Genomic DNA, 27811 nt, shown 5'->3' on the forward strand with positions numbered 1-27811 from the left:
TCGAGGGGGACTCCACAAACTTGACAAAATGTCCTTAAAATAATGATATTATTATAATTGTATACCAACAACCACTTATTTATAACGTAAATTTAATAATTAAAAACACGCTGTTTAAGTTTAATCGGAGGAAATTTTAAAAATTGCGTGGGTCACGCACATAATTCCCCCCAAACAAAAGGTGGACTAGTCCAAATAGGTGGCAAGTAGAAGTACTGACGGTAAAGTGAGCAGAAGATAAGCAGAAATAATGACAAAAGCACTCCTAGTCAGTTATTAGGGGAAAATAACGTCTATAGCACGGTATATCACATTTAAATGTTTTATGTTGAGTCGTGGACACACATGTACATCAAGTTTGAACTGAGGAAACGTAACAGAGACCGTCGAAGGTGTTTTTTCCCCTTAACTATGTGTAACGTTAGGTTAGTGAGACAGTTAACAGTAGCAATATATATTGTAAAGGCGTTAAAGTTACGTTTATTAATTTGAACTGGCGTCGCTTCCCGTTCTTTAAGTCTGTGGAATATGTGTAGAGTAACGTTATATGTTATCCTCTAGTTCCTGTATTGTGATATTGTTTAATTTCTATATTGATGATGCCCGCGATTTACCGTTCTAACGTTACGGTTTCGCGGGCTCGCTTACCGCCTTCAACAGAGCGTCAGTTAACTTATACTGTAAACGTTATTCGTCACAAAATGCTTTTTATAAAATAAAGTTCAGAAAACTTACTATTAAAATTATTACTATTATAGTTAATATCTAGTTAATATTTTCCCCATACAACGTAGGACTATAATAACAAACATAGTACTGCTTACTTTTGCATTAAGCTAATTATTTTACCTCAAAACAACATTAGCCAGTCGAGAAATAATTAGCTTTATAACAATATGTTTTGATGCCTAATAATAAAAGCTTGACATCTCTACAATGCAGTTTTTTAGGTTGTCAAAGACACCCACATTATGGTGGACTCAGAAGAAAGTGTATCATCACTGGATAACCTGTTTTATGACCGGCCAGTAATTCATAAAGTGTGAGTAAGGCCTTTACAGGACACCTGATTAGAGACACGTCAGATAATTAATACACACGTGGATGAACTGGCTATTTCTTTGATGGCAGCATATTTGTGAATGACTCTTGTGTAGGAAACCCTTATGTCAAGGACAAGGCTCCTGGGTTTGGGATGCTCCACCATCATTATCACAAATACCTTCGACACAAGACATCCAGAGAGAGGCAGCACACGCTTCTTCATTTAGTGAGTCATGTTGAAACTAAAACAATAATCAGTTTGATGTTTGGGCAGCGGGTCATGTTTTTTGTTAATCAACAATTTCAATTAAAATAGATAGATAGATAGATAGATAGATAGATAGATAGATTGATAGATTGTTAACCCTCTGTCATTCTAAACCCCAGATAAATATAATCCTGGGTTATCTGTAATCACGTTTCACACTGTGCATACTAAATTAGCTATACATTACTATACAGATATTATGCCAAAAGATTAGAATATCGATAGAAAGTCTTTATTTTAATAATTTTTTTAAAAAGTTAAACGCGTGTGTTATACTACACACAAAGTGAAATATGTCAAAGTGTAATATGTTTCAGTTTTAATGATAATGGATTAAAGATAAAAAAACAAATCTAATAATTCACAAAATTACAATATTTCATTTGAGCAATAAAAAAAATACATATTGGCATTCTAAAAAGTTTGTTAATGTATTGTATTATGTCCTCTAATTACACATTGTATTATGTCACTAATTACAGCATCAAGGTGGTGTGGCATGAAGGCCATCAGCCTTTGACGAAGTTGAGTTGGTATGGTAGCCCAAGTTGCTCTGAAATTGGCCTTTAGCTTGTCTGCAATTCAGTATCTTTGTTTCCTTATCTTCTTCTTGACAATAGCACATCGATTTTCCATAGGGTTTAACAGGGAATGTTTTAAGTCAGTTTCCTGGCCACAGGGCCGCTGCTGGCCAAAAGGGTGCCCTACAGTATGCGAAATTTTACTATGGCGCCCCCACATAGGAACAAAAACACACAAACATTTAAACATGTATTTATTTGTTTATAGTCATAAATATGCATAAAGCACTAAAATTTATACTTAAACACTCAAATATTTACTTAAAAAAGTAATAGTTTACATAAAAAAAACACTGACAGAAGCACTCCCAATTTAAAACATTTACAAACAGTAAGGAATAAAACCCTCTCTGTACCTGTAGAGATGAACAGTCCTCAGTGCTGCATCCTGTGTGTTGCTGTGCAGCTGCTGGTGCCTCTGGACCAGTGCTGCTGGATCAGGCCACCTCATCTTTTGTGACAAATGCCAGCATTGACCTCTGTGTACAATTCAGAAGAAATTAGTTATTAAAAAAAAAAAAAAAAACGCATGACACATTATTAAAACAATGGGCTTGTCAAGCACTCTTTATAATGTGTCTAAACTACAACCAAAATGTGGATTTAACTTGCACTATAAGCTATGGTGACAAAAGCTGACCCTTGCTGTCAGTATAAATCAAAGACATTTGCGGTTTTTAAGAATTATTGAGTGTATTTAAAAACCAAAAAAAACCTTTAACATTCAGAAAAAAATCAACATTAATGAATTCATGCAATAAAAATGGGTTATAGCCAGTGGCTTACAGTGATTTGACTCATTTTATATTATTGATCTTTCAGAATGATTCAGTTTTGTTATTTTATATTGTAATGTACAAAAATGAAAAACCAGCCTATTAAAAACACACCAATCCACCGATGTAAAGACTGAAGAGACTTTATTGTCATTGCAGTGATACAAGCAATAACAAATGCAGCAACAATACATGTATAGAATTAGACCAAATAATAAACAATAATAATTGCAATGAATTATATAATATAAAATTATATAATATAATAACTATATACTAAATAATAATACATACAGTTAAATGCAGTGAATGTGTTTGTAGCTGCATTGTAAAGTATTGCACAAGTTAATAAAAAGAATATTATTTGTGTAATTATCATCAACATGGGCAAGAAAGGCAAATGCGAAAAGTCATAAAGCATGTCCTATCATAAGTTAAAGCACAACGCAGAGCAGCAAAGCAAGAAACTGAATGTAAACAACAACAAATCAGGCAGATTTGTGCAATTGTGGAGAAGTTTAAACATTAGTCTCACTAATTTACTTGAACAACCAAAAATGTTTTCCAGATTTATGGACATAAGTTACCTGAAAGTGATACATGCGATTCATCATAAACTGATTTTTATGTATTTAACAAATAATTATCAATATATGTTTTATTTACACCCAGTTTATGTTAATATTATTAAATAAAAATTTATAATTTTTTTTTTGAGCAACCGAGATGGTGCCCCTCTCGAGTTGATGCCCTAAGCAGCCTCCGTACTCTGCGTATAGGGAGTGGTGGTACTGCCTGGTCAATTAAAAACAGGGATACCATGGTCCTTAATCCAGGTACTGGTAACTTTGGCATTGTGTGCGGGTGCCAAGTCCTGCTGGAAAATAAAATCATCCTCTCTAAAAAGTTTGTCGGCAGCAGGAAGCATGAAGTGCTCTAAAAGTCATGGTATACAGCTATGTTGACTGTAGCCTTGATAAAAAACAAAGGACCCACATCAGCATATGACATGGCTCTCCAAACCATAACTGACTGTGGAAACTTTACACTGGACATTAAGCAGCTGTACTTTTGTGTCTCTCCGCTCTTCATCCAGACTCTGGGATCTTGATGTTCCAAATGAAATACAAAATTAGCATTTGATTCTGAAACCTACTAGGCCAGACTGAGACCATTTTAAAGCTTTGCATTAGTTAGTGGACTAGATTGAGACACAGGGTGCTTACAATGTTGAACTTTGTCATGATATTCTAATTTTGTGAAATACTGTATTTGAGTTTTTTCATCTTTAATTATTAAATCATAATCATTAAAACTGAAACAAACGAAGGCTTAAAATCTTTCACTTTGTGTGTAGTGAACTAATATAACACACTAGTTTCACTTTTTAAAACAAATTATTGAAATAAATGGACTTTCTACAATATAATAATTTTTTGGCACATACCTGTAGTAAACTATACTATACATTAACAGACATTTGTTCGAAAGACCCACCCCCCACTGACAAAGTTCAGAATTTGGGCTTTACATGTGCTAGTTTGTCCTATTTTTGACTGCGATGCCATCATAAATTGTAAAAATTACAGAGAGAAGACTTAAGAGAAATTAAATTTTGAATTATTCAAGTGGCCAAATTCTGACTAAGGAAAGTTGACTGAGATGGCCAGTTTTTTATTTGCCTTTTACTTTACTTTACTTTACTTTACTTTACTTTACTTGCCAAACACTTTTCAGTTTAAAACAAGTTTTACTCAGATTCCTAATTTGTTTCTTAAATGGTGGATTATAATAAATTTGTATTTAAAAATAAGTATTTTTTCATATTTCTTCATTATTATTTTTTATTCAAAATGCTATTCTTGTTACATTATATATAAAACTGTAATAATTTACAGTTTAAATGGAAATTTGTAAATAAATACTTCGTAATAAAATAGTATAATAAGCACTTTGACAAAATTTTAGGAAATATTTTTATTGCATCAAAAAGTGTGGTTATGATCATCATCCGACAAGCTGATCTAGCAAAAACTAGTGCTTAAAATGTCACTTAAATGCAGTATTTTAACCTTGCATGTGGCGCAAAACTGCAAAAACTTAAAAAACTTAAAAAAAAAAAAATTAAAAAAAAGAACCACCGCTTTCAATAGGCTGTTTACAGGCCTGCACTACACATTCCTAAATAATTGGTTAAGAAATGAGGCACTAAGCAGGGTTTAATAAGCCTTGGCTAATTGCAATACTAACACCGCTTCAAATTACAGGTGTGAAATGTGTCTGTACCTGGAGTTAAAAGTGGTTCTTGGAATGACTGTTACCCAGTGTAAAGCTCAAATCTATACATATAAGTAAATAGAGCACTTGAAAATACACATATTTCCATATTTACAATTTATTTATGTTTTTGAGGAAAGTTTTCTGATGAAATTTCATCCAAATTCAAATAATATATATATATATATATATATATATATATATATATATATATATATATATATATATATATATATATATATATATATATATATTTTTTTTTTTTTTTTTTTTTGCATAAAATAAATAAAGGTGCCATGGTTTTCATAGTTCGTTTTGTTGGGCAACACAATGCTAATGTTTAACTTAATAATAGTTTAAAAATCAATATTTGGCGGAATAACCCTTTTCAAAACATTTTTTATTTGTTCTTTGGTGTAGAAAATGCTCTAACGTTTGGTATATTTAACAAAATAAATAAAGTCGTATTAGAGATGACTTATCACAGATGAAATATTCTGGTGTTTTTTTCTTCATTTATGAAGGTTTCTCTCAGAGATCAAAGACATTTCTGCCTCCAGCACAAAAACCTATTCACAATCCCACTGAAGGTATCCAAGGTCAGACTGTGCAATCACATGAGCTGGAGGAGCCCGGTCTATGGAGCCATGAACCCTCTAGTACAGGAGAGCAGGCTGTTTTCAGAATGGGTTTTGCGGAAACAAGGCCTTTACCTACTGCCAGTGCTCCTCCCTTTAAGACTCGGTACCCTAAGCTACATCTTGATTGAGTTAACAAAATTCTCTGTTGTAACAACCAGTTCATTGTGTTGAAAATGGATACTGGCAGTAGAACAATGTGTGGATAAACACACTGCATTTATCTCTCTTTTGTTAATTAGGCTGTTCCAAGCTTCCACAAGAAGGACTTCAGGAAATGGAGAAGACGGTATCTCAAATCAAACATTGTCAACAACAAATGACACTGCTTTCCAAAGTCAGGCTCCTAGGAGAACCAGCGGTCCGCAGGCTGCACATGCTGTTGCTGCATGTAGTCCCTTTATTGGTTTGGCCCAAACTGAGGAAAAATGTGATGTTCCCTCAAGCCATAGTCTTCATCTTGGTCTTAAACCTGCAGAATTTAAAGGTAATAGAATACTACAGCACTATTAGCTAACTGGAATGCATTGATGTATGTTTAGTTTATCTCTGGACATTCAAGTTGGTAGAAATTTACCATATTAACCAGTCATTTAGCAGTCATTTATGTTATATACACACATCACTTTTCTTTAAGGTATTCTTGTTACATATTTTATAAACTGAAATCACAATTATTTATGCATAATTACATGCAAATAACTCTAAACCTAAACTACATTCTAACCCTATCTTATAGTAAGTACTTGTAAATAAGTATTATTACTCAGTAGTTAAAAGAATAATTAACTATACTGTAAGAATGATGCTTTAAAAAATGTGTGACCATGACTTGTTTCTGATTTTCTTTTTAAAGGGTCTTCTGAAAAAGGAACACTTCGTTCAGTCTCTGAGATTCGTATCCTCTCCTGTTTAGCTGATGATACCTAAATTAAATATTTTTTTGGGCACTTTGTTTTGTTTTCTAAAGTCATGAAATAAAAATAATAATAAGTTTTATTCCATGTTCAGAAGCTATTGTGGTCATCATTATAATAGCCAACATTTGAGGTGGATAAAACATTCATTTATCCATTTTCCTCTTGGCTTAACCCCTTTATTAATCAGGGGTCACCACAGTGGAATGAATCGCCAACTTATCCAGCACATGTTTTACGCAACAGATGCCCCTTTAGCCACAACACAACACAACACAGGGAAAATCCCCACACACTCTTGCATTCACACACATACACTACGGCCAATTTATCTTATTCAATTCACATATAGCGCATGTGTTTAGACTTCGGGGGAAATTGGAGCACCTGTAGGAAACCCACGCCAACACGGGGAATACATGCAAGCTCCACACAGAAACGCCAACTGACCCAGCCGAGGCTCTAATCAGCGACCCTTTTTGCTTTAAGCCAACAGCGCTAGCCACCGCGCCACCCTTATTATTTTACCAATTTTTGACCATTGACAAAAAAAAATTTATTTTATGCCAAAATCATTAGAATTTTAAAGGAATAGTTTACTCAAAAAATTTATTTATTTATTAAATTTTTTTAATATGCATTGCCAAAAACTTAATTTGGACAACTTTATCAACGTTTTGATTTTTTTAACCCTCAGTCATATAATGTTGGAGGTTCCAAACAAAGGTTCTTATGACTGGTTGTGTTTCCAGGCCAGAGTCATACATAATGAATCATATAATTTTATATATTAGTTTTTGGACAACTTTGATGAAAGGTTTTGATCAACTTCAAATGTAGTATCTCAGGACTGCTACAATTAGTTCACTTTTAGCAAATTAAACACGTTTTTCAACATGTCTTTGTCTAAATATTATATTATTTTTTTAATAGGAAATAGAAACAGAAATTAGGATAATACATTTTATTGTTACTTTAATATAATTTAAAGTTGTTTTTAGTGTACATTTATATCTTTTGACAGGCGTTGCATATATTGTCACATTTTCCTTGACATTCATACAGCTGCAAAATTCAGAAGTGTGTTTAAAGATTTCCCTTACTTCAATTATGTGCAGTCCCAGGCACTGGATGATGTAAGTGTCCACCGTTTATATAATGTAAAGCTCATGAACACAGTATGTGGCAGATTATTCCTCTTTTTTCAGGTTCTGTACTCCAATAAAAATTTTGTTGCCTGTGCTCCCACTGGCTCTGGAAAGACTGTGCTATTTGAGCTGGCCATTGTTCGACTGCTGATTGAGGCTTCAGAGCCTTGGCACAATGTCAGAGCAGTGTACAGTGAGTTACAAATTGAAATGATTAGCATTTGCTGAACTTTATATTTACAAAGAGCTATTACAAACTACATGAATGGTAACATTTGAAAGGCTATAATGGGCCCTTTATTATGATTAAGAAATGTTATGATTAACAAATACTGTTTGACTTATATTTGTGCTTCAGTGGCACCAATTAAGGCTCTCTGCAGCCAACAATATGACAACTGGAAACAGAAGTTTGGACCTCTTGGACTTAAATGCAAGGAACTAACTGGAGACACAGAGATTGATGACTTTTTTGAAATCCAAGATGCTCATCTCATTTTTACAACTGCAGTAAGTTCCCACATAATGTGCAGTCACGAAACATCTTTCCAGCAAATCTGAAGGCTTTTCTCCTTTTTCAAGGAAAAATGGGATAGCATGACTAGAAGATGGAAGGATAACTGTTTATTGACATCCATTCGTCTCTTCCTCGTTGATGAGGTCTGTTTTTTTGCATTTAGCCTGACATGATTCCAAGTTAACGATAGTATCTTACAATAGATTGCAGTGTTTTGTTAATGAATAACTTGTTTTTTTCTACATACATACCACCTTTAGGTACATGTGGTGAAAGACAAAACCCGTGGAGCCACTCTTGAGGTTGTGGTCAGCAGAATGAAAACCATGCACTTCTACCGCCAAGCTATTAATCCTGAATCAAAAGCATCTGTGAGATTTGTAGCTGTCTCAGCTACTATCCCTAATATTCAAGACGTAAGTAGTTTCACCAAGTACAAAGCCAGCCAATTAAAAAAGTTGATCTGTGTTCAGTTCGATTTTAATTATTTCCTGTTTGCAGGTATCTGAATGGCTTTCAGATGAGTCAGGGCCCGCCACGTGTCTGGAGATGGATGAAAGTCACAGACCAGTGAAACTGAGGAAAGTGGTGCTTGGCTTCCCTTGTGGAAGTAATCAAAATGAATTCAAGTTTGATCTATCTCTCAACTACAAACTTGCCAACATTATTCAGACCTACTCTGACCAAAAACCAACCCTTGTTGTAAGTGAAAGTTTATGAATGAAAATTAGTTGAGTCTTGTACACAGAAGTTGTTCAAATAAAAGAAATTCTGCATACACTAATCCATTTGTTTGAAATTTGGACAGTTTTGCTCCACAAGAAAAGGAGTTCAACAATCTGCTTCTGTGCTTGCCAAGGATGCCAGGTTTATCATGAGCATTGACCACAAACAAAGGTACTTTAGTCACATTAAAATATATTAAAATACATGCACAATCTGAATGATTACTTAGCACTATCTTTATATTTGGTTTGAAAAGGTTAATGGTATGCACAGGCCTGTTCAAGGTTCAAGAGGCGCTCAAGTTCCTTTTTTTAGAAATTTTAACAAGTTTGTGTGTTCAGCATCACTTAAGACAATGTTAGCACCTGTCAGCTTTAATTGTGGGGGAAAACTGGATAATTTTGAGCTCTTGTCAGCTAATTTCATCTTCTGGGTTTAAAATAAATTTTAAGGCGGCATCAAAATTGGTGATGTAATAAAAAATAATTCCTTACATTTATATAGCGCTTTTCTGGGCACTGAAAGCGCTTTACACAATTGGGGGGGGGTCTCTTCATCCACCACCGTGTGCAACATCCACCTGGATGACGTGACGGCAGCCATTTTGCACCAGACCGCACACCACACACCAGCTGATTGGTGGAGAGGAGACAGTGATGAAGCCAATTGGGATATGTAGCGCCCATCTGCCACTCGAGAGATGACATGTCAGTTTCTCATTATAATTCATAGCTCATTCAAAAGTCCCTTTATTAATCTTGGGGCGCCACAGTGGAATGAACCACCAACTTATCAGCAAGTTTTTTACAAAGTGGATGCCCTTCCAGCCGCAACCCATCTCTGGGAAACATTCACACACACACATACTCATACACTACAGACAATTTAGCCTACCCAATTCACCTGTACCGCATGTCTTTGGACTGTGGGGGAAACCGGAGCACCCGGAGGAAACCCACGCGAACGCAGGGAGAACTTGCAAACTCCACACAGAAACGAACCACTGCGACCCAGCGACTCTCTTGCTGTGAGGCGACAGCACCACCTACTGCGCCACTGCTTCGCCCCATAATTCATAGCTGAGTTTTCTTATCCTATAAGAAGACCCTGCTTCTTAATTATTCATGAGAGCACATGCTTTCTGGGAGCAAGGCAGACCTGCCAAGCTATGAGACAGTGTCTGTGCACGGCAGTATTTTATTGCCGTTGATGAATGGTCGTATGTGTTTGTTTCCATGTTCCACGGGGTGTTGCATGTTTTTCCCCGCAATGCTGTCAGGGCTGATGCAGCAAAGCTGTTTGTGTGCAGCAGGTATTTTTGTCAGGAGAGCTGTATGAGAATTAGAGAATAGCGGACTTTGTCTTTTATTAGTTGAGTTCATTATTATACATCGCCTATATCCGTGCTGCTGTGTTTGTCTATGTTTAAAATCCTCCAGATTACCGGCAGGGTTAATGGTTGAAATAGACAGGGTAAGAGACCTGCTGCACTGCTACACAGTGTTCGCAGTGAAACCCAGGGATTCAGGATAAACATGATTATCTTTATAATGATATAACAAATTGTGTTTATGTGTATATGAAATTACGAGTAACATATGTAGCAGGGCATTAAATTACTTACTATTTATTTCTTTGCATTTTTAACTTTGTAAACTATAAAATCATGAGTCTCCTTACGGTTTGTGTTGTGAGCCTACTAACAGTTGTTCGCTCCCCTCTTTTTCCCCTGTTCTGCTGGCCACGCCCACTCCTCCCTCTGCTTGCAGCAGCCACGCCCATCATGAAACATTTTTTGAAAAAATTCTGAGGTACACTTAAATTGAAAAAGAGGGGTTTCATGACCCTTTAAGTACACCTTATTGTTAGTATTGGTTTATTATGTGATAGAAATGAGTGCTTAATTGATCCTTCGCAAAGCCCCAGCCTCCTTTTCACTGTCTGACATGCTTTTCAGAATCAGCCACGCGCTCCTCTATCGATTTGTGCTCTCCAGGGAAATAGTTTATAGTTTTTGTACAAGTTACACACTGATTTTATACAAAAGCAGACATAAAGGTCTGCATTATGCATACAAGAGAAATATTTTCGTTGTGAGCATAAATGAAAATAAAATAAAGACTAGCTTTAGTCTGCAATGTATAATGTTTGGGAAGTTTGGATCATTTACATACAATTACAATGATACACATTGATTCTCAACGCATAATTCACAAACTCAGTTCAGCAGTGGTGTTTTAATAATGCTCAGTTGGTACTAAAGGGGCTGCACGGTGGTGCAGTGGGTAGCACGTTCGCCTCACAGCAAGGTAGCTGGTTCGAGCCTCGGCTGGGTCAGCTCTGGTTTCTCCCACAAGTTCAAAGACATGCGGTATAGGTGAATTGGAAGGGCATCCGCTGCGTTAAAAACATATGCTGGATAAGTTGGCAGTTCATTCCGCTGCGGCGACCCCAGACTAATAAAGGGACTAAGCTGAAAAGAAAATGAATGAATGAATGAATGAATGAATGGTACTAAAGGGAACAAAGTGTTAAAATATCTCTCACACCATTACACCACCACCACCAGTGTTATGAAGACAAGTGTTTTTCATTCATTAAAGTCCTGTGGTAATTTGGTTAGTGGTGTGGTCAGTGGTTATCTGAGCTTGGAGTGTTTATTTGTTATGAGCAGTCTTTTCTTTCAGCAGCTCAGTGGATATTTTCTGTAAACCCTAAAGACATCTAGTCATCTGCAATTATAACTCTTTTATCTCTTTTGCAGACTGGTGAAATATGCAAACTCTCTGCTTGATGCAAAACTCAGAGGTACGAATGTTAATAACATTTCTTCTACTGTATGTTCTTCATGAACAATGGTCACTGTTTAGTGAAGTTAAATTAAACAGGTTTACTTATACCTTTTACAGATCTATTTGTTTATGGCATTGGATATCATCACGCTGGCATGGATGTGTCCGACAGGAAGATCACCGAAAACGCATTTACAGTGGGTGACTTGCCAGTTTTATGTAAGCTCTGCAACTTTATTTTCACTTATTTACTTCTGATTACACATTATTCAGTATGCATTATTATAGATATAATATATATATATATATATATATATATATATATATATATATATATATATATATATATATATATATATATATATATATATATATATATATTTATTATTTTTTTTTTTTATATATATTTTTAGTTACAACAAGTACTCTAGCCATGGGTGTGAATATGCCAGCCCACCTTGTGGTAATCAAATCCACAATGCACTATGTTGGTGGTGCATGTGAGGAGTACAGTGAAGCTGACCTGTTACAAATGATTGGAAGAGCTGGCAGACCACAGGTACTATTAACAAATGTTAATATTATTACAAACACAAAGTGCCAGCTCTAAAAGCAGAGTTGTTAGTAGTAAAACACAAAATCTCAGCTAGTTACAGTATTCAGATTTGGACAATAATCACTTGCTTTGGTTTTTGTTTAGTTTGACACAACAGCAACTGCAGTAATCATGACACGGCCTCAGACAAAGGACAAATACATGCATTTCTTGAGTGGCTTAGACTGCATAGAGAGCAGGTATACACCTAATCACATTTTGTTCTGTTAGAAATTTTAGTTGCATTTTCTGTTCTTTTTAAATAGATCTTATTAACAGGTTGATTTATTTGTTACTTATGGATTTGACAAGTACAACAAAATAAACATTTTTCAGTTTGCATACAAATCTGGTGGAGCACTTGAATGCAGAAATAGTTCTTCACACCATATCTGATGTGAACATGGCTCTGGACTGGATCCGCTCTACTTTCCTGTACATCCGTGCTTTGAAAAACCCCAAACACTATGGTAAACCTTAAACCATGAGTACACTGAAGATACAGACATCAGCCAAAGCTCTTCTTTATTAGCCTCTCATTTCACAGGCTTTCCCCCTGAGGTTGACAAATGTGGAATTGAGACTAAATTACAAGGTATGAAAATTAATAAATTAAATCGTGAATCAGTTGTTGTTCAATGGCTAAAGGCTGATTTATACTCGACCCGTTTGCTTGAGTGCGCATGGCGACTGTGACGCCATTGCTCTGTTTGCTGAGGTTCGCTTTGGGTTCACATGACATGATTTAGACTGGAACAGTCTTTGCGCAGTGTTGCATTTCATTTGAGTTGAATATGAACGACTTTGAAGAGACTTTGTCTGAAACAGGTACGCCTGTACAGACATCTTTATGATCCATCCATGCGTGATCATTGGGATAACCAGATGACCAATAATTTTTGGCTAGAAATTGCAACAGCCATGGGAAAGGAAAAAAGTTTTTGTTAAAAAGTTTAGAAAAACTTGAGGGATAAGTTCGTTAAAACCAAAAAAGAGAGGCCATGGCAAAATTACAGAATGTTTTTCCACCATTCATAGGTTTTACACTGATGTATATTTTACAATTTTGAATTTAAAATAATTTAATAGTTACAAAATAAAATGAAGTAACAAATTATTTCTTTGATAACTGGAAAACAATATTTGATCCTATGGATTTACAATATACTGATGCCCTATTTTTCTAGGTTGTATTGGTGATAATGGTCAGGAGTATTGGACCATTATTGCCTTTTTAGCATAAATGTAGAGGACACAAACTAGACAGACAATAATGTGTGAATTGTAGAGTGGGCTAACTAAAAAAACATCAGTATTTTTCAGTAAGTTTACTTTTTTGCTTTTATTCTTTCCATAATAAAATATATATATTTATATTTATATATATATATATATTTATTTGTAGAGCAACCTGTGTTCTGTTGTCAATAATATTTTAATAAGCTTTAATAGGTAGAACTACTGTTCGAGATATGAACAAAAGCAAGTGATGCATCAAAGTTTGATTTAAAAAAAATCTTAAATGCTTATAAAAATCTTTATAATCATTAAAATAATTGATAAAAGTAATACAAATAATTAGTTAAAATGTCTTGAACGAATGATATGATAATGATATGACATAGTTCCGGAAACTTCCTACTACTATTTATCTATTTATTAACAGGTCAAGTATAAAAGCCTTGTTCGTTTCCTGAGGTGCATGCACAGTCAGCGGAGGTCCGTTTGGGCTACTGTTATAAAAACATCATTGACGTTGTGTGTTTCAGAACTGTGCTTGAAGAACCTCAACTCTTTGGCCTCTTTCAACCTGATTACCATGGATGAAGACATTAACATCAAGCCCACAGGTTACTGATACCATTCTCGTCGCCCAATATATATATATATATATATACAAACCATTATTATACAATCACTTGCCTAATTACCCTAACCTGCCTAGTTAACTTAATTAACCTAGTTAAGCCTTTAAATGTCACTCTCAGCTGTATAGAAGTGTCTGTACTAGTATTAGAAATGAGTTATTAAAAGTATTATGTTGAAAAACATTTAGAATATCTTCTAGAAATTGGGCGGAAAAAAAACAGGGGGCCTAATAATTCAGTGGGGCTGATATATATATATATATTATTTATATATATATATATATATATATATATATATATATATATATATATATTTTTTTTTTTTTTTTTTAAGTTATTAAATTTATTTTTAACTCTACCAATTTTGCTTTTGATCACAATGTTCATATACGTGAAATTGTCGCCCACAGAGACTGGAAAACTCATGGCTAGGTACTGTGTTGCCTTTGACACTGTGAAGCAGTTCAGCATGGTGACTGGCACAGAGACCTTACCTGAGCTGGTAAGACTGTATTGTTGTTTCTTCATTTCTAGATCCAGGTGACTGCTTCAGACATACATCATACAATACATTATTAGCATAGAAATCATTTTATCACTTTCTAGATTGAAATGATATCGAAAGCAAAAGAGTTCAGTGACATGCAATTAAGAGTAAATGAGAGAAAAACCTTGAACACATTGAATAAGGATAAAAACCGAACCACCATCAGGTCAGAGTTGTCTTCATCTACCTAAAACACAGTTAGAGTTCTGTGTTTCTCCATTAACACTTGTAAACTGTTATATTTTAATTTTAGGTTTCCAATAGAAGGGAAGATCAAAAGCAACGACATGAAAGTGAATTGGTGAAGTCTTGCTTTTGCTGTTTGATTGTATAATTTTACCCCACTGATGTCCTAAAATGTTTTTCATTATTTATGCATGTAATTATATTCTCATCCTAGTCTGATACAAGCTCAGCTTGGCTGCATCCCCATTCAGGAGTTTGGACTCATACAGGATACTGGAAAAATATTCAGAAATGCAGTTAGAGTTAGCAGATGTATGTTAATAACATGACCTTGTTTATTGTCTCTAAAGCTTTAAATCTCTTTGATGGCATGGTAAAAGTACAGTTTTTTGCCTCTTAACAAAGATTTAACTAAATGCTGCATTTGATCTCTTCAAGATCTGACTGAGTTTCTCTGTCATCACTCCAAATCGAACTTTGCAGCTCAACTCAACGCTTTAATTCTTGCCAAATGTTTTCGAGCCAAACTGTGGGAAAACTCACCCTACATTTCCAAACAGCTTGAGAGGATAGGTAATAGTATATGCTTCCTTTTTTTATATACTGTATATATAACAGAAGTCGCAATAGACTTTCTCATTGTCCGTCATTTTGATGGAGAGGGTTGTAAAAATTCCGTCATAACCTATTATTGATCGTTATTTAATTTGCAGACTTTCTAATCGCTTTTTTTCATCCATATTTTAATAGTTAACTTGCACGACGAGCATATAGGCTAAATTATTCATTTATTTATTTGACAAATGAGCAAAAACACTTATCTGCCTTAACTCATATCTTCCTCCTGCGTCAACCTGAACTGGGTGCTTGCCTGTGCGTAATCAAACGCATAAAAGGAGACTGATGCAGAGGCAGTTGTCATTAAATTTTGTGTCTTTGCCTCGGAAAGTCGACTTCTCTTGACCAAAAACCGGAATTAGCGCCACTTCAGCCAGCGTTTTGTAGTTAGGAAACATTTCTCCTAAGGCTGTGATCAGAACAAAGTTTGCTGGATTCTCTGAATGTGGTATTTCCCGATCCTGCAAACACTCGTTTCACTGGGAAAAAATACCACTGCACGCTCTCCTGGTGCAGAAGGAGCGCTGCACCCAATTACTATAAAAAAAAACTTTACCCCTCTGCGTTCGGTAGTGCTCACAACGCACTCCAAAGCACCTGACCTGCTTGCTGCCGTTTGGTTTGGTCCACTGCATCACTTCCTCTTTTTTCACCTTTATTATTAATATCACAACTATTTGGTCGTTTAAAGAAACTTCTCACACTCAGCTGCTGTGACATTTTTGAACTGTACGCAGCGGTGACAAAGAGGAGACAAAACAAGGACAAACGTGGAAATTACAGTTAGCTACAAATTACAATAGATCACCCTCAGCATAATCCGTCAAAATGATGGATCACCTTCAGATTTTTCCATCAATGATCAATATTCGGTTAACGCGACCTCTGATATACTACAGCATAAATATTACATGTTTGTGAAGTCCCCACAAGGATATCAGACCAGATGTGTGTATGTGTAGATGAAACCTAGGGTTAAAAATGTGTTGTACTCTGATGTGTTTTTTATAATTGAGATCTTCTTTTGTAGGATTATCACTTGCTACTGCGTTGGTGAATGCAGGCCTTACGACATTCAGCAAAATTGAGCAGACCAGTCCTAGAGAATTGGAGCTAGTACGTTGAAATATCCTTTCAATTGAGTCTCAATGCCCTTTTTGTTGTTACAGTAGTAGCACTAACACATAATTTTATCATTTTTATTATTATTTGTTATTTTCTGGCAGATTGTCAACAGGCACCCTCCATTTGGAAACCAGATTAAGGAAGCCATCAGCAAACTTCCCAGATGTGAAGTTAGTTTGGAACAGGTAGGATTTCATATTTGTTGTCTTTCTAACTCATTCAAATTGAGAAACTACATGAAATATTTATACTTCAAAACAAATAATATCTCCACATAATACACGAAACTATTTTCACATATACATTAATATAGTAATTTTCACATGTACATTATAAGTTTTAATATGAATTCTTAATGGTGATAAGACAGCAATTTCATTCATTCATTCATTTTCTTTTCGGCATAGTCCCTTTATTAATCTGGGGTCACCACAGCGGAATGAACCGTCAACTTATCCAGCATATGTTTTACGCAGCGGATACCCTTCCAGCTGCAACCCATCACTGGGAAACACCCATGCATTCTCATTCACACTCATACACTACGTACAATTAGGCTTACCCAATTCACCTATAACGCATGTCTTTGGATTTGTGGCGGAACCGGAGCACCCGGAGAAAACCCACACGGAAGAGTGGAGAAAATGCAAACTCCACACAGAACTGCCAACTGACCCAGCCGAGGCTCAAACCAGCGACCTTCTTGCTGTGAGGTGAGAGTGCTACCCACTGCGTCGCCTAAAACAGCAATTCAAGTCATCATAATTTTACTTTTTCAAACATGATTGTATTGACCATATTCTTTAATGCAGAAGTGCACTCGTTTTAGAATTTCCGAGTCAGTTGCCTATGGGAGAAATGACTAAGAATAATAAATCACAGAAATCACTGCTCTCACTTCTGCAGATCTATGTGCCCTCCAGAAACTTGCGTTCTGTGAATGAACGTCGCCTCGTGGTTCAGTCCCGAAGAGGGAAGAAATCACTTTCGCTCACGCTCACGCTCACGCTCAATCTGCCCAGTTGGTGGAATGAACTCCCTAACTGCATCAGAACAGCAGAGTCACTCGCTATTTTCAAGAAACGACTAAAAACTCAACTATTTAGTCTCCACTTCACTTCCTAATCTGCAATTGCCTCTCTGGATATCACACTAACTGTACCCCAAAAAAAAAAAAATACTAATACTACTAATACTTTCCTTCTTAGACTTTACAGACCTGAAACTTGCCTATAGCACTTATTCATTGTTGCTCTTATAGTTGTGTAAATTGCTTCCTTGTCCTCATTTGTAAGTCGCTTTGGATGAAAGCGTCTGCTAAATGACTAAATGTAAATGTAAAATTAAAACAGTCAAACTACTTGCTCTACAAACAAGTGAAGAGTTCAGATGCAAAACCCTCTAATTCCATCAGACCTCTTTTTTTGTAAATGAGCATTTTCTATCAGGCTTCTCTAATCAAGTTCAGCAGTTTCATTTTACAGGTAATGATAAGGTTATTAGCTAGTACATTTATTTTAAAAACTGCCACTTTAGATAATTATTTGATTTTTAAGAAGGTAGATTTTCTTTTGCGTCTAAACCAGCTAAATCCACTTGTGCTTTTTTCAGCAAAAACCTCTAAATCTGCAAAAACAAGACAGTGTAAATAGTTGAAAAACATTGCAAGAATTAGATGCTTTGTTTCCAGTGAAGACTTAGAGAAACTTGTTTAAGCTTGCATCAGCAGCAGGGTGGATTACTGCAACGGCCTCCTCACTGGCCTTCCCAAAAAGACAATTGCAGGTCATCCAGAATGCTGCAACCATGATTCTGACCACAACCAGGAAATCAGAGCACATCACACCTGTCCTCAGGTCTTTACACTGGCTCCCAGTTACATTTAGAATAGATTTTAAAGTATTATTACTTGTCTATAAATCACTAAATGGCCTAGGAGCTAAATACATCACAGATATGCTCACTGCATACAAACCTAACAGATCACTCAGATCTTTAGGATCAAATAAACTAGAAATTCTAAGAGTTCAGTCAAAGCAGGGTGCATCAGCTTTCAGCTACTACGCCCCTCACTGCTGGAATCAGCTTCCAGAAATGATCAGATGTGCTCCAACATTAGGCACATTCAAATCAAGACTGAAAACACATCTGTTTAGCTGTGCCTTTACTGAATGAGCACTGTGCTACGTCCGACAGATCCCACTATTATGTCTTTCTTTTATTCTTTTATAACATGTTTTAACACATTTTGATCAGTTTTTATCTGTTTTTAATCATTTTTTATTGTTTTTTTTTCTTATTCTTGTGTTGGTTTTGTAAAGCACTTTGAATTGCCACTGTGTAAGAAATGTGCTATATAAATAAACTTGCCTTGCCTTGAAAAATCACTAAAGATGTAAATAGAATATCCAAATACCAAATATAAAACAAATAACACAGACCACCTAAAATTAAAAATATTCTGTTGTGGTAACCCCTGATAAACCAGGGACAAAGCAAAAGGAAAATGAATTAATTAAATGTGTCAAGTGCATTAATCAATAGCATTAAAACTGATATTATTAAAAAACAATATGTTGGCATTTCTGATATTTGGAATTTATATTTAATGTAAATAGAACAATTTAAACATTGTAAACTAAGCTTGTTAGATTCAAATACTGTAGTGTAAAAACATTGTGAAACATAAATATGGATTGACCAATAATATAAAAGCTTATCAGACACATAGGTAGTATAAAATTATATTAATAATGTATAGTTTTATACATTATATTTTTAAAAATATCTCACATTAGGCAATAAAACACATGGTAGGCCTACTGGGCAAAAAGGGGATGTCTCTTAGACTCCTTTAAAAGCTGTCATTCACTGCGCCAGACTTTGCACCCCAGTTTGGGAACCACTGACCTAAAGCATTCACTCAATGCAAAGAGCATAGAATCACCAAGAGGCGATGCTCTAGTGCAGTGGTTCTCAAACTGTGGTACGTGTACCACTAGTGGTACGCGGGCTTCCTTCTAGTGGTACACGGAGGAATGAAATATGTCATGTACATCCTACATATATTTCAAAATTTATTAAAAATGATGTATATATTATGCCATATATGACATATAGTCTATATTTCTGAGGTAATCTGCCACGTTTTTTTTAAATGTGCAGAGTTGTAGCTGCTTTACTGGGCCTACTACGTTACTATATTTCAATACTGCTCATTTTGGTGGTACTTGGAGAGACAATTTTTTTCTGAGGTGGTACTTGATGAAAAAAGTTTGAGAACCACTGCTCTAGTGCGATTTGGGAAACAGCCGCTAGTGTCACGCGGTGGCCATTTTGGAATAAAAATTCCAATAGAACAACAGCATATTATAAGTCTGTAAGATAAATTATTAAAAGTGCTGATAATTGTGATAGTAATTATGATAGTGTTGTATTGTTGTCTTTCAGGTTGTATCTCAGCTCTAATGTGCTTTTTAAATAAATAAAAAACAAAGCAGCTGTTTGCCATTGCGACAGCAAGAAGATCCAATGGACGGCCGATCGCTTTCACTCCTAAATGGCGGAATCCGGGGCTGTTGCTGGGCACTGCTGTTTCAATAGGACGTTCTTTTGAGTGTAGCCTCTTGGTGATTCAACACTCTTTGCTCAATGTCATTAGCTCATTTTTGGCGGAAGTGGCGTTTAGTGGCTTTTGCATCTGAACTTTTCAAGTGTTTGCATGATTATACAGACAAAGCAGAATCATATAAGTAAATATCAGTTTGCAACATGAAGCAGCATAATGAGCAGTTTTTAACGTCTTAAAATAAATGGAACTGAATGAGACCGGAAGTCTCGAGCCAAAAAGATTTTAAATTGCGCCCGCTCGAACACAAAGAATAAGGCGAAAATAATGTAATAATTTCTTCTAGATTCCACGATACAGTCCATCCACAGCTGAGATTGTTTTCACAGTCAACATGAATAACTTTAAGGAGTTGGCACTGAAGCGGACAGCGCCAGACCACCATTATGTCACTCTTATTGTTGGAGATTGTGACAATAAGGTGGTCTTCCAACAAAAAATCTCGTAAGTTCTATGTTATTTATTTGTCTTTAGCAAACCTTTTTTTTTTTTTGAACGATGGAAGCAATGCATGTTTTTCTTTTAAGGGACACTTTGCTCTTGAAGTCTGGGAGCTGGTCAAAGAGAATTGAGGTGACAAGATCACCAAAGGGAGAGGAGCTCAGCATTCATTTGATAAGCTCTGAATATGGTCAGTGGTCATATATTATGTCTGACAAACACTTAAACAAGTCATAATGGTTTTTGGATGCTCACATTTCAGTAACATATATATTTGACCTACACAGAAACATACAGAGCGATCTGATTACAGATTTCTATTATTATTGTAGAGTGATGAATATGTGTTGATTGTGTAGTGGGTCTGGACATACAGCAGGACTACAGCGCCCACTACTCAGGAGTGCACGGTTTGCAAGCTGAGTTCTCCATTACAGAGAAACCAACATGGAGATTTCAGAGGATTCATGACACAATGAAGAAGAGACAAGGCCCCACAGTCGCAACTCCCAATTCTTCAGTCAACGGTCAGACTCAATAACTAAGATGTCAGTTTTATTATTTAAAGAATGATTATTATATCAAAATGTACTATTATTATTATGCATTGACCAGAAATGCACTGATCTAGGTCTGGCTGGTCTTCTGTCCGATTCAGTCGGTCCGTTTTGTTAGGAGTGACATCATAAATATGCCCATGCTTGAATGGCCAGCTAAGTATTAAATGTGAAAAATTTGACAAAACTTGACAAATTAATGCCGTCAGTTAAACATAATGTAAAACACTACAAAAAGACAAGTGTTGTTGCCTATCCAAGTTTAAGGAACTACAAATAATAACTTCTAGTTGATCATTTGGTATTAGAAGTGGCTTATATGAAAGGTAAAGGCCTCAAATGTCTTGATTTTTAATGATTTAATTAGGTCAGTAAAGTCTGCCTTTGCTTAGACAAAAGTCTTGTCACTTAACAGCAATAATGTACAGTAAAAGTCATATGACGAAAAGTCATAGTGCAGTGGAAAAAGAATGAATATTGTGTATGATGCCTATGAGCTTGGACTACTGCATTCATAAAGCTCTTCAGTGACTCAAAAAAATTATTAATAAAGTTATTAATAATGGCAAAGAAAGCGTTCTTGCAGGACTCCCAGAGTTCATCAAGATTCTATAGATTCATCTTAAATGCCTCGCCCTTTATCTTACCAGACAAGCTCTATACAGTTCATCTTTTGTGACTGGACTGGCCAATCCTGGAGCACCTTGACCTTCTTTGCTTTCAGGAACTTTGATGTGAAGGCTGAAGTATGCGAAGGAGCGCTATCCTGCTGAAGAATTTACCCTCTCCTGTGGTTTGTAATTTAATGGGCACCACTAATGTCTTGATACCTCAGGCTATTGATGTTGCATCCACTCTGTAGATCTCTTGCATGCCCTCATACTGAATGTAACCCCAAACCATGATTTTTCCTTCACCAAACTTGACTGATTTCTATGAGAATCTTGGGTCCATGCAGGTTTTGTGATCATTGAAATGCAGTTCAACAGATGATTCATCAGCAAAATCTACCTTCTGACACTTTTTCAAATGATCAACTAGAAGTCAAGTTATAATTTGTTGCCCTTGCAACTGGGATTGACAACTTTTGATTGTAGACTTTTGTCAGGTAGTTTTAGTCATTTATAATTTTTCTTTCAAGCTAGCTATATCAGTCATAAGTAAGTTTATAGAAAACATCAGTTGCGTTTAAGTTGTCAGCATTTGCTCTGCTAGAACAAAACAGAATGAGAAATTAAGTATCTATTGGACAATGCAAATCTATGCAATTATTTATTTATTCATTCATTTTCATTCGTTCTTTCATTCATTTACTTTTCGGCTTAGTCCCTTTATTAATCCAGGGTCACCACAGCGGAATGAATCACCAACTTATCCAGTGTTGTAAAAAAAAAATAAATGAATGAGTGAAAAGAAGAGAGAACCCAGTCCAGGAGACTCGGAACAAGCAGAATTCCTTTATTGAGACGTGTTGGTTAATCTGCAGTCATACAGCGTCTTCAAGGTGTCCAATGTGTCTGCAAGAGCCTACTAGAGGTCCGCAGTCTGCAAGTTCTTTCACAAGTCTCACACAAGTCTGAATTGAGACAAAAGATTTCATGGCTATATTGTGTTCTTAGGAGGAGGGGATATGGCTAAACAGAGCATGCAAATTAAGAGTTGGAGTCAGCATGGCATAGGTGTTAAAAAAAAACAGCCCAGCTACTGACCACACAAGTTAATCAACATAGGGTTTCTGTAGCATAAAAGCAACACCCGAAGACAAAGACAGAGTCGTTTAAAGCATTTGCATCACTGGCTTAGCCTGGCGTCAGAGAGATAAAGGTTAAATGTCCCTCCTAGCTGGGATGTTAATGAAATTATATAATTAAAAACCAGAGAATATAACTTTTCAGTTATACGTAGATTACTGTTCATTTGGAATTAGTTGATAGAAATTTATATTTCCACAGTTCCCCCTTTGAGAGTTATTTAAAAACTCTCACAAAAAAAAATATAAATTTATAAGCCTTCCCAAAACCATTCAATGGCTTCTGTTTGATAACAGAAGCCCCATCTTCCAGTCATGTAACTTGGAAAAAGTTACAGGCACATTTAAACTTATTCTGTGTCATTTCAATATCTACGTAGATGTATGTGTAGATTTCAAAACTGTTCACACGTTTATGACAATCAGTTGTAATGTCATAAATCCTACATGATGACACAAAAATCATGTAGTTAAACTGTAGATCTTCTGAAAGTCCATGGCTTGTGAATAGTGTTCAGTCTTTTGTGAGGTGTGTTTCTTGTGGTTCTTCTCCAGCACAGAGTTGATCTGATGACTTCCAGTCATTCATGGATCTCCGTAGTGATGCTCTAGATCAGTGTTTCTTGAGAAGATGCAGTGTTTATGGGTTAACCTGCACACAAGAAAACAAGGAAACAGCAGACCAGCAGTATTCATGCATAGACTTGTATGATCATACAGTTCATGTGTCTAGTTATTCAGGTGATCGTATAGTGGTGTTAAGTTGATGATCGTGTAGTGTTGTGTATTTTCTGTCTCCTAATCTTAAAGTTATGACACCTATAAAACAGTGAGGTGAGGATAAATGGGGAAAAAGGGAGTCTTCACCACAGGGTGCGGCCCCTGAAGCCTGTTGCTTTCAGTTCTGCCCTGGGCTCCTCACTGATTTGTGTGTCCTGTTCTGTCCCTGAGTGTGGTGGGCAAACTTTAAAATGTGAGACACAAACTATCATTCAATAAATATCAGTCCTATCAGACATCATAACATTGAATGGGTAGTGATTGGAAAATGTGTTAAAACACATTCAAGGCTGTAAGTGGACTTAAGCAGAGTTCCCTAATACAAAGGAAGAAGTTTCCTTTGTGTCTTTTTACAAAGAGTCTTTCATCTTAATTGTAAATGAACTGGGACATTAAGCACTCACAGCCAAAAATGGTTAGCATCTTTGTGGACAGCTCAATGGATTTAGTGATGAGGGGAGGGGTATGTTGAGGGCATTTAGCAAACTGTTCAGAAGTTGATTTACCCTGTTCATCTCTTTAAAGTTCTTTTTATTCTTTCTACACTCTCTCATCCAATGTCCTTTTTTTCCACAGTAATGACAACAGATATTTTTCCTAAGACATTTATGATTTGATGTCTTTTCTGTGTTGACCTTAGTGGCGGCTGCTTCAAATCTGACTCTGTCTTTGATGTAAGAGTCTCTTTCCCACAAAGCTAAACTGTTAAGATTATTTCTGAGAGTGGTGGAAGACCAGGTGATGTTAAGAAATGGCAAAGCTTGTCTGTATTCAGTTGCAAGGCCATCTGACCAGATGCGGACTAGGGGTCCCTTATCATTTAGCACACTGTCCGAATTATCAGCTAATCCACTGTAAGTTATGGCGGATTGACAAAATCTCTCAGTGAATTCATTCACAGATTCATCTTTCCTTTGCACACAACAAGTCACTTTTGACCAGTCAATCTTTGGGCCAATAATGTTCTTTAGAGCTTTCAAAACACCCTCTCTCAAATCATCCTTACTGGCATGTTGTAATTTAGAGGTCACAGTATGCTCAAAACTGTTGAATTCAGATTCAGTGAGAATTTGAGACATTAGCTGGGTGACTTCTGTTAATGACATGTCATAAAGACGCATTTTGCTGATTAGTGCTCTGCTAAACTCTGCAAAATTTGTGCGTGCTGATGGTAAGCTTTGAGACAGTCTGTCTATTTCTCTAGGTTCTAGTGTTCTGGAAACTGTTTGAATTTGAACAACAGAAGTGTTGTTGTGTGAACTCTCAGTTCTCTTAGATCTTCTGGCACCACAAACCTCCACTGAACCTATGAGCAAATCATTTGCTGACTGGATGGGAATGTCTGTTTCAGAGACAATTTGTGAGTCAGGATGTTTATTATCAGGCTGACTAACCTCCTCAATGTCAGTTTTTGATTTCTTGAGGTTCAGTTGTTTTGTTAATGAGGTTATCTTAGCATGAAGCTCTTGGATCTGTTTTTCTAATTCTGATTTAGCTTGAGCTTTTTGTTTAGCTCGAGATAAACTGAATTCTCTGTAGCAGCAGATAATGCCTTTTACATTGTTTTTGCGAATGCATGCATCAAGCACTTTCTTGCATTCTTCTAATGTCCAAACATCATCTGGGTCAATGCTAAATTTCTTTGTCAAATTTAGTCTGACTGACTCTGTTATTGAGTCCATGTGCTGTTGTAGCAGCGATTTGAAATCCTGATCTGACAATAAAGGAGATGTTAAACCACCTTTTTCAGTTGTAGTGATCCGTCTTGTATTCTGTCTGAACATTTTGTGAGCTTATTATCACAAAGTAAAAATACTAAAACTTTTCAGATGAAAGTGTAGTAATTTCTTCTCTGGCGAAACAGAGGGTAACAATATTAGCACATGTTGCTAAAACTTCCTGCCTGAACAAGAAATAACATCAATTAGCTTGTATAACTAAACTTAAACTTCTCTGGTTGAACAGAGGTTAAACGAAATAAAAGAAAAGAAAATAGCACGTAAGGCTTTACTTCTCTGAAGAGAGGATAACTTTTTAAAAGAAAATAGCACGTAAGGCTTTACTTCTCTGTCTGAACAGAGGATAAACTGTTACTTCTCTATTGAAATAGAAGATAACTTTTTGTTAAACAAACCCTGCAGCTGTTTGTTAACTTTTCTCTGATGGAGCAGAGATTAACCATGTGTATAGACTGGTCTGTATGGTTCTTTTGATAGAGTGAAACTCACCAAATCGAGGTTGAGCTGAAAAGATTCAGTCTGGAGTGATCTGATCTTTGTATTCAGGTAGCTTCAATGTTCATCAGGGTTGCAGTCAGCAAATAGTTGAGAATTTGTGACGTCCGCTGAGTGACTTCAAATTGCCGCTGAGCTGAAGATTCCGTCTGAAGAAGTTTCCTTGATCTTGAAGGTTCAAGTTGAATTCCAGGTGGATTTCAGTCTTTTGTAGCAAATTGTTGAGAATTTGATGAATTCAGTCTCTATCCGGGTCACGGCACCAAGTTGTTGTAAAAAAATAAATAAATGAATGAGTGAAAAGAAGAGAGAACCCAGTCCAGGAGACTCGGAACAAGCAGAATTCCTTTATTGAGACGTGTTGGTTAATCTGCAGTCATACAGCGTCTTCAAGGTGTCCAATGTGTCTGCAAGAGCCTACTAGAGGTCCGCAGTCTGCAAGTTCTTTCACAAGTCTCTCACAAGTCTCACACAAGTCTGAATTGAGACAAAAGATTTCATGGCTATATTGTGTTCTTAGGAGGAGGGGATATGGCTAAACAGAGCATGCAAATTAAGAGTTGGAGTCAGCATGGCATAGGTGTTAAAAAAAAACAGCCCAGCTACTGACCACACAAGTTAATCAACATAGGGTTTCTGTAGCATAAAAGCAACACCCGAAGACAAAGACAGAGTCGTTTAAAGCATTTGCATCACTGGCTTAGCCTGTCGTCAGAGAGATAAAGGTTAAATGTCCCTCCTAGCTGGGATGTTAATGAAATTATATAATTAAAAACCAGAGAATATAACTTTTCAGTTATACGTAGATTACTGTTCATTTGGAATTAGTTGATAGAAATTTATATTTCCACACCAGCATATGTTTTATGCAGCGGATGCCCTTCCAGCTGCAGCCCATCACTGTGAAAAATCCATACACACTCATTCACACACATACACTAGTACAGACAATTTAGCCTACCCAATTCACCTATACCACATTTTTGGACTTGTGGGGGAACCCAGGCTAACATGGGAAAAACATGCAAACTCCACAAAGAAACACCAACTGACCCTGCTGAGGCTCGAACCAGCAACCTTCTTGCTGTGAGGCGAACATGCTACCCACTGCGCCATAATATATAATAAGTATATGCTTATCTTTTTACTTTTGTAGAATAAAAAAGGAAAAGTTATAAAACCTTATAAAAATTGTTGTTTATCCTGTTTGGGAGAAGCAGTAATATTTTTTATTTGGAAAAAAGGAATAAAGTGTTTTCTCTATGCTGGAATAGAAAACCTGAATCAACAAATTCAATTATAGTATTATTACCTCTAGAGTTTTCATTAGCATCTGTGCTCCCAAAGAGCATCTCACGCCTTCAAATGCCATCATGGATTCACTGCATGTCAACATTGTTTTTTGAGGCACAAGTAATTCATTATATAACAAAAAGACTCACTCAGCTTTTCTTTCCACAGCAAGATTTTGGTTTGATATTTAACATCAGTTTATCAGAAAGTGACCATTGTGTTTGGGATGACTTGTTGGAAAGAGGGTGGAATTATGGCTCAGCGGTTAGCACTGTTAACTCACAGCAAGAAGGTCGCTGGTTTGTGTTCCAGCTGGGCCAGAAGACCTTTTTGTGTAAAGCCTGCATGTTCTCCCTGTGTTTTCATAGATTTCCTCCGGGTGCTCCAGTTTCCCCCACATTTCAAAGACAGGCAGTATATTGTACTGCAGTGGTCACCAACCTTTTTAGGCCAAGAATCCTAACCTCGGTCTTGCTAAAGGCAAAATCTACCCTTTAAAAAAACA

General features: G+C 36.1%; 1 protein-coding gene across 50 annotated transcripts in view; it reads left to right on the plus strand.

The window, feature by feature from the left end:
• Positions 1–232: 232 nt before the first annotated feature.
• The window catches only part of hfm1 (helicase for meiosis 1), a 37184-nt gene continuing 9605 nt past the window's right edge, over positions 233–27811 (plus strand). For 10 of the 50 annotated variants that reach the window (XM_068213889.2, XM_073925152.1, XM_073925165.1 and 7 more), the window contains exons 1-30: positions 233–303; positions 943–1042; positions 1158–1270; positions 5471–5690; positions 5827–6071; positions 6441–6482; positions 7567–7637; positions 7710–7842; positions 8008–8159; positions 8232–8309; positions 8427–8582; positions 8668–8868; positions 8975–9063; positions 11657–11700; positions 11802–11903; positions 12098–12243; positions 12385–12479; positions 12616–12749; positions 12827–12874; positions 14049–14129; positions 14558–14649; positions 14754–14860; positions 14948–14995; positions 15095–15192; positions 15319–15453; positions 16529–16614; positions 16725–16808; positions 20538–20695; positions 20779–20882; positions 21052–21219. In XM_068213889.2, coding sequence (XP_068069990.1) covers positions 972–1042; positions 1158–1270; positions 5471–5690; positions 5827–6071; positions 6441–6482; positions 7567–7637; positions 7710–7842; positions 8008–8159; positions 8232–8309; positions 8427–8582; positions 8668–8868; positions 8975–9063; positions 11657–11700; positions 11802–11903; positions 12098–12243; positions 12385–12479; positions 12616–12749; positions 12827–12874; positions 14049–14129; positions 14558–14649; positions 14754–14860; positions 14948–14995; positions 15095–15192; positions 15319–15453; positions 16529–16614; positions 16725–16808; positions 20538–20695; positions 20779–20882; positions 21052–21219 — 3301 coding nt within the window. In that variant the 5' untranslated portion in view covers positions 233–303; positions 943–971. Of the gene's footprint in view, positions 393–942; positions 1043–1157; positions 1271–5470; positions 5691–5826; positions 6072–6440; positions 6483–7566; positions 7638–7709; positions 7843–8007; positions 8160–8231; positions 8310–8426; positions 8583–8667; positions 8869–8974; positions 9064–11656; positions 11701–11801; positions 11904–12097; positions 12244–12384; positions 12480–12615; positions 12750–12826; positions 12875–14048; positions 14130–14557; positions 14650–14753; positions 14861–14947; positions 14996–15094; positions 15193–15318; positions 15454–16528; positions 16615–16724; positions 16809–17030; positions 17337–20537; positions 20696–20778; positions 20883–21051; positions 21241–27811 lie in introns of all 50 variants that reach the window. The other 40 variants (XM_021467172.3, XM_073925148.1, XM_068213890.2 and 37 more) reach the window with 12 other exon arrangements.

This window comes from Danio rerio, chromosome 2 (assembly GCF_049306965.1).
Source record: "Danio rerio strain Tuebingen ecotype United States chromosome 2, GRCz12tu, whole genome shotgun sequence".
In the NCBI taxonomy this organism is placed as follows: Eukaryota; Metazoa; Chordata; class Actinopteri; order Cypriniformes; family Danionidae; genus Danio; species Danio rerio.